The sequence below is a fragment of the Lipotes vexillifer genome, unplaced genomic scaffold (genome assembly GCF_000442215.2).
Source record: "Lipotes vexillifer unplaced genomic scaffold, Lipotes_vexillifer_v1.1 scaffold1158, whole genome shotgun sequence".
Classification (NCBI taxonomy): Eukaryota; Metazoa; Chordata; class Mammalia; order Artiodactyla; family Lipotidae; genus Lipotes; species Lipotes vexillifer.
Genome location: NW_006793745.1, coordinates 632702 through 639952, shown reverse-complemented (window position 1 = coordinate 639952; position 7251 = coordinate 632702). Strand labels below are relative to the sequence as shown.

General features: G+C 53.1%; 1 protein-coding gene across 1 annotated transcript in view; it reads right to left on the bottom strand.

Moving 5' to 3' along the window:
- The window catches only part of CD8A (CD8 subunit alpha), a 5399-nt gene extending 3205 nt beyond the window's left edge, over positions 1–2194 (bottom strand). Inside the window, exons 1-4 of the mRNA XM_007466730.1 lie at positions 1757–2194; positions 1303–1668; positions 618–728; positions 324–434 (exon numbers count right to left, since the gene is read on the bottom strand). Coding sequence (XP_007466792.1) covers positions 324–434; positions 618–728; positions 1303–1668; positions 1757–1805 — 637 coding nt within the window. The 5' untranslated portion in view covers positions 1806–2194. The remainder of the gene's footprint in view (positions 1–323; positions 435–617; positions 729–1302; positions 1669–1756) is intronic.
- Between the last annotated feature and the right edge of the window lie 5057 nt (positions 2195–7251).

The following is a 7251-nucleotide window of genomic DNA, read 5'->3' as shown; positions in this document are numbered from 1 at the left end:
CCCCACTGCCCCCTGTCCCAGGCGTTTGTAATAAGCCCAGACCTGTGCGCTTGCTACAGGCTTTCTCCATGGAACATCCCACCCCTGCTGCTGCCGCTCCGGGGCACTGTCTTCCTAAAAACCTCCCGGAGAGTGGGAAGAGCAGCGCGAAGGGGTCTTCCCGCGTTCTCTCTCCAGGAAAGACAAAGGCTGCGCCTGGCCCTGCGGAGCAGCTCGGAGTCCCAGGAATTGCAACCCCGACTCCCGGCAAGGGCTGCCTAGAGCGAAGCCGCGCAAAGGGCGGGAGTCGGGCTCTCTCCCCGCCGCGATTCCCTAGGACTTACGACGGTGGCAGATGACCGTGATGACCAATAACAGGAGAAGGATGGCGCAGGTCCCGGCCAGGGGCGCCCAGATGTAGATATCGCAGGAGAAATCCAGGCCCCTTGTGTCTACTGACGACACAGAAGACGCCGACATTTAGGAGCGGGCCCGGGATCCCTCACCCCACCCAGCCAGCCGGGGCACTTCCTTCTCCCGGCTCCGTCTCTCGGTTTCCCCACCACTCGGGCTGCCCTCGGCTCCACCTGCAGGATCAGGGCTGCCCCTGGCGAGGGCTCTCCCCGCGCCCGCCTCACCTGCGCTGCCCGCCGAGGGCCGGCACACCTCTGGGCGCGGAGACACAGTCTGCAACGCCTTGGGGGGCGCCCGCGTGGCTGGTGGCGTCGCCGGCGTCGTGGTGGGCTTCGCTGCGGGAGCAACAGAGAGTGGTTAGGGTCCGGGCTGGAGCTGTGCACGCGAGCCCTCCCCACCGCTCCGCGCGCCTTGGCCAAGTGGGCCCCTCCTCCCGATTTTCCGCTGGAGGAGCCGTAGACCGCCGCCCTCGCGGAGCTCTGCGCTCAGGGCAGGGGAGATGGGGTGGGACCTCCTGGTCCGCGAACCGTACCCGGCGCCTCGGACGTGAATGCAGGGCCCGCTCCCCTCCGCCCGGCCTCTCTCCAGGGCCCCAGCAGAAACCTCGTGGGCTTGGCGGTGATACCCGCATTTTAATGACCGGCAAAGGGAGGCTCAGAGAATTTAAGTACAACTTGCCCAGGATCACACAAGCCCGGAACTCGAGCCCAGATCAACCGGACCTAAAAAGCCATCTTCAGTTCCTATCCAGTCGCGCTCTAGCCCTAGCCTCAGTTTCCTCATCTGTGAAATGGGAACAGTATCTAAGTAGCCCCGAGGGGCGCTAAGAGGCTCGAAGCGTGTGAAAAATGGACTCAGACTGAGCCCCAAACCCCACACCGAGGGGTGCCACGCCCCTGGAGCCCGGACCTGGCAAGAAGACAGGCACGAAATTGCTGAAGTACATAACCGAGTTGCTCATGACCGAGCAAAAATAGTAGCCTTGGTCCTCCTCGCGGAAGCGGTGCAGAGTGAGGTGGAAGTTGGCGCCCTCGGCCTTGGTGCCGGAGATGTAATTGGTGTCCAGCCCCTCGGCCGGCTTGGACCGCGTGCTGGAGAGGTACATTAGGAAGATGGGTCTGGAGGCGGCCCCGGGCTTCTGGTAGAGCCAGGAGCAGCTCGACGTCATGCTGGACTGCAGCACCTCGCAGTGCAGCTTCACCTTCTCGCCCAGGCGACTCTGCACCTGCACCGGCGACATCCGGAACGAGAATGACTCGAGGACCGTGGCGGCATCTGCGGGGCACAGGCAGTGAGGCTGAGCCGGGAGCCCCGCGCCCCCCGCCAGCCCCGGCCCCGTCTTCCCCGCGGGTCGCCAACTCACGCAGCAGCAGGGCCAGCGGCAGGAGCAGGGCGGTCACCGGCGAGGCCATGGCGCGCTCCCCGCGGCGCCGCTCCGCTAGCGGCTCGAAGCTGCGGAGGAACGCCGGAGCCAGTGGGACGCCGACCGGGGAAGTTGCGCCCTTCGGCCAGCCGCGGAGCCGATTTCGCGTTCGGAGGATGTGATGTCACGTGAAGCCCCGCGGAGGAGAGAGTCGCCCTCCTTTTCGCGGTTGTCACCTTCCAGCCCAGAGAGGGGGCTGGGGGCCGTGAATGGGGGCCGTCGAGGCAGCCTTGACGGGAAGCTGGGAATGGTTGAGAACCATGGGTTTGAGGGCAAGGAAAAGGGCTTGGAAGTGGCCCTTGGAATGGCTCTCCTGTGGGTGTGACAGCGGCGGAGGATGGAGATGAGAGATTTCAAGAAGGGAGGGTGAGTGAGCAGGAAGGAGAGAGAAGTGTCCACTTCCTTTGCCCTCACTTAAAGTGGCCCTAGCACCGGCACCTTGGGGCTTTGGGGCCGTGAAATGGGCCCTGAGGGCTGAAGAGGAGTTCGTGACTGGCCCACTCCTCCGGAACTCCAAGAGGCAGCAGCCACTCAAGCCTTGTGTGACCTCTGCTGACCATACCCTTCAGGCTTTCCCCAGCCCCTGAACCTGGTCACACAGCCTCATTCCTTCCGGCGTCCACTCAGCAGCCTCCACATCAGCCCCTCTCCTGGCCAGTCCCCCAGCCACCCTGCTGTGAGCATTATTCTCCGAAAGGCGATCTGATGGTGTCACTCCCGCAACCTTCCATGACCTGCAGGACTGCGTGGCAGCTCAGCCCTGGCTTGGCTCCGAGCCTTTGGGTGCTGGCTCCTCCCAAGCCTCTGCTCTGGTCTTTCCCATCCACCTTCCACTGAATTCCCACAGGGCTTGAGATTATCTGAACTGTGGGCTCCTCTAGCCTTTGCTGTTCCCTATGCCTGGAATGCTGTTCTGTTTCCGCCCCGGGCCCAGCTCCCGTACTAGGGGACTTGGACCTCACTCCTCTGTACCTCTGGCTATGGGTGCTAGGTGGGGACAAGTGTGCAGCCTGGGTGAATGCTTGGGTGGAGACAGTTCTGCCCCGCGGCAGTGGCGAGAACTATGTTCCAGACACGCACCCCCGCCCACTCCCACAACACCCCCACCACCACCACGAGGTCGCATGTCACATCACAGCTTGGGCTGAGCTGTGTTTGCAGAACTGTACTCCCCTCGTGCGGTCTGAACTTAAGTGTTGGGTGGGCTTTTTTTTTTTTTTTTTTAAAATTAAAACAAAGACAAAAACACAACCCCCAGAAGATTTATGAGTAATGCTACTTCAGTCACAACAGTCTTTAATTTTTTTTTTTTTTTTTACTTTGATTTCAACCCTCTCCCCCCACCCTCCGCCCAAAGCATCCAAGGTGCTTACTCTAACGTGGACCATTTATATTTAGACATGTTTTTAAAAGTGTCTTTTAAATTACAAAAGTTATATATTCTTGAAAAACGTCAGACAATACAAAAAAGAGTATGGGGAAGTTTCCCTGTCTCAGCTCTCCTCACCATCATCCATTCTCCAGAGAAAACCACTGTTAACAGTTAAGTGTGCTCCTCAGATATAATCTATGCATAAACAGCTGTTTATACATCATTTTTGACACATGGTTGTACTATGCACATATTTTTTGCAACTTGCCTTTCTTGTCTAACAGCAGAAGAAAGCTTTCCATGTCAGCACCTGTAGATCTACTCCATATTTCTAAAGAGGCGCATTTTATATGGGTGTTCCCTAACTTCGTTTTCCTATTAACAGACATTTAAGCAGTTTCTCAGTTTTTGCAATTACTAGTAAGGCTGTAGTAGATACAATGTATCTGTATCATTGAGGAGTCACTCATGCACATGTAACATTTTCAGATGGAAGACAGGCAGGTTGGGGAAGGAAAACCCTTTGTAACTGTAAATATGACTGTGGCACACAGCAGTGGGTCCCCTGGCATATCGATATATGTGTGTGTGTGTTCCTGGCTGTGTAGACACCGTGCTGTGCCTTAACTTACATCAATGAGGGTGACAAAGAAACAGCCAAGTCCAGATAGGCCACTGACAAGGCAATCCTCTTTTTAGATAGTTTCCCATTTTGCTTCATCTCTGTTCCCACTGCAGGAACGTTAGATGGCCCTTCTGGCCAAAAGATGCAATCAGGAGGGTGGTGAGGAGGATGGTCAGCCACAAAGGCATACCTTGCTGGTGGAGGAAGCATTGGAGGGGAGCCAGAGTCAACCTGCAGATATTTGGATCTTGGGAACCAGGTCCCTGAGTACGATGATGGCCAGATTCTGGGGTACAAGACTTGAAAATAGAATCGTCCTATCCCAGTCTCCTGGAAGTGAACTGCAGCTGGTTTGGAGGTCTTCCAGCCTTGCAGTTAAGAAAAGTGTCAGCCATGTGTGTGGCAGCCCCTTTTGTGCAGAGCATGACAGAGGATGGGGGGATGTCAGGGCAACATGTCAAACCCACCAAGGAGGCTTTGCGACCCCAATGATATTTTTCGCAGAACTGGTAGATTTTCAATGAAACCACAATGACATCCGCCCTGCAACAGACAGGAGAACAGATGCAATTGTGCAAGTTCTGGGGATGCTTGTTTGCTGCAGGGCCAGGTGTGCAGAGGGCTGGGTGGGGCCTGCCAGGTAAGCTTCCACATCCCACACTGTGTGGCACTCACACGGGGTGGATGAAGAAAGGGGAACTGCAACACTCTGTCAAATAAACTCCTTATTTTTAGATATCCAGAGAGAGAGAGAGAGAGAGAGAGAGAGAGAGAGTAAGAGAGTAACCCGTTTCTATGCTGAATTTAAACAGGTCTTTGTTTTTTCTCAAGGTGTATGTTCTTAAGCCATGGAAATACTTTTTTACATTAATTAAAGACTATTCAGAACGCGTAACTGCGCAGGGCAGTGGTAGGAAATTAATCAGCTCCTAAAACGCTGACTCAGGGCCAACCTGGAATCACGGTGTTGGAAGTTGCCTGCTGTCTCCCCTTGCCGGTCCAAGAGATGTTACCGTCTCCTTTGACACAGTTAGCTTGTTTGGGCCTAGAAAGGCCTTTGAACTCTAGAATGATCAGAGCCTTGCTTTCTCTCAATCACAAATACCTCTTAATTCTACCTCACTTCTGCCATTTCCACTTTTCCATCCCCCAGACTCCCAAGTTCAACGGGGCTACTGTCATCTCTTGTCTGGACTTTTGCAGTGGTCTCCTAACTGGCCACCCCACTTCTGCTCTGGTCTCTTCCAGTGCTTCTGGCCCCTTTCAGTGAAGATCTTGTCCTGCCAACCCTGTGCTCCATCCTGCAAGGGCTTCCCATGGTCCCTAGGAGAACACTGGGGGATCCCGGATGTTGTCTGAGGCCCTGCACACTCGGCTCTGCAGTCCGTCTTCGTCCCCGCCCACTTGCTTCCTCCACACCTCCTAGGCTTGGTGCCTCTCTGTTTCTCTAAGGAGCCCTGCTCCTTTCCACCTCAGTGCCATTGCCTCCATGCTGTTCTTTTAGCCTGGCTTGTTCTCAGCTCTGCTCTCTGCTTAGTAAACTCCTCTTCCTGAAGACCCAGTTCAAGCATCTCCTCCTCATGGGCTCAGCCCCTTGCCCCCTCCCTGTGCTCCCAGGCTGTACAGACCATATGCTTCTCAGTGTCACCTGGACCTTGGGCATCCCTGGACTGAAACACTTATTTTGCACAGCAATGGTTTGTTTGCTCATCCAGCTTGATGACCAGACCCTTGGTGTCTTGAGGAAGTGACCTTGTATTGTTCATGTTTACATTGTGGTGCCTAATAGACCATGGCACACACTTGGTCTTCAAGAAACCCTTGTTTTGTAAAAGCTAAATGCAGCATAGAGCAGATCAGAGGAGGTAGAGATTGCTCATTTCAGGTAAGAGTGCTCAGGAAAGGCTTTACAAAGTGGCTGGTTTGTAGATAAGGTAAGAATTAGGAGAGAGGTTGCTTAGAATGAGGCACTTGACTTCTAATCAAGATGGTGCTGATACCATGTTTTTTTTTTTTTTTTTTCGCGGTATGCAGGCCTCTCACTGTTGTGGCCTCTCCCGTTGCGGAGCACAGGCTCCGGACGCGCAGGCTCAGCGGCCATGGCTCACGGGCCCAGCCGCTCCGCGGCATGTGGGATCTTCCCAGACCGGGGCACGAACCCGCATCCCCTGCATCGGCAGGCGGACTCTCAACCACTGCCCCACCAGGGAAGCCCCTGATACCATGTTTTAATACGTAGTAATGGTATGGTTGAAGGTAAAAGAAGGAGACGGAGGAAGGGGAGAAGATAGATGCATTCAAAAGCAAGGTGAGTGTCATCCTGGACGTAGGGGTGGAACCAGGGCTGAAATCTGGGGCCATCTTGTTGGGATCTGTTCTTGAGGCTGTGTCTTGGGTCAGGATTTCTCTTGGTGAAAGTCTGGAGAAAGCTGTGCTCTTCTCCATAGTCATGGCTCACACAGGGCTGCTCCCCTACAGTGTCAGGAAGGCAGGCCAGAGACTGGAGCTGTGGCAGTGTCACCACTGGACAGGAGCCCAGAGCCATCAGAATAAGGCCTGATTCTGACTGTGGGCCCTGAAAAAACCCAGGAGGATGCAGTATAAAGAGAGAGAGACTTTTTAAAGTTCCCATTCAATATGAGATTACGTAGACACTCAAAATTCAAAATATATGTAAAGATATTTAACTAAAATTGGGATGGGAGTTCACTCCAGAAGAGATGCAAATTGTAGAACAATCTGAAAAGAGTTTGAAACAGAGAACAAGAAGGTGTAGAAAATGCAGAAATTAAACAAGAACAACTGAATAAATACTGAGCACACTGGAAATGAAATCTATATATAGATTAGATATAAACTAGGATACACTCTAGATTAGACATAGTTGAAGGGACAATTAGTGAAATGGAAACTAGCATTGAGGAATTCACAGAGACTGCAATGCAAGGAGATAAAGACAGAAGCATTTTGAAAGCTATTGAGATGTGAATCAGCACTGTGAAATGTTTAATGGGATTTCAGAAAGAGGGGATAAAAGGGAGTATGGAGAAGGAAAAATGGAAGAGATCATTGCTTGTGACTTTCCACAATTAAAGACACAAGTGATCAGATCAAAAGTGCTCCCAGAATGCCAAATAGGATAAGTAAAACTATGTCCATCTCGGAACATATCAAGATGAACCACAAGACTTCAAAAGCAAAGAGAGGAAGGCAACCCAGGAGGCCAAAAGAAGTTGAGATGATGTTTAAAATATGCTTGGGGGAGCCCTAGTCACAGTTTGGATGGGGTGAAGCGAGTAAGAAGCTGATCTGTGATGGGAAAAACCCACATATCGGTTGACAGCTTGTATTCACGCTGTGTCATTCTCCTCTCTTGATGCAGACACACATTTGCTGTAAAGTTGCGTCAACTTGCTACAGATCTTTAATGTCAAGAAC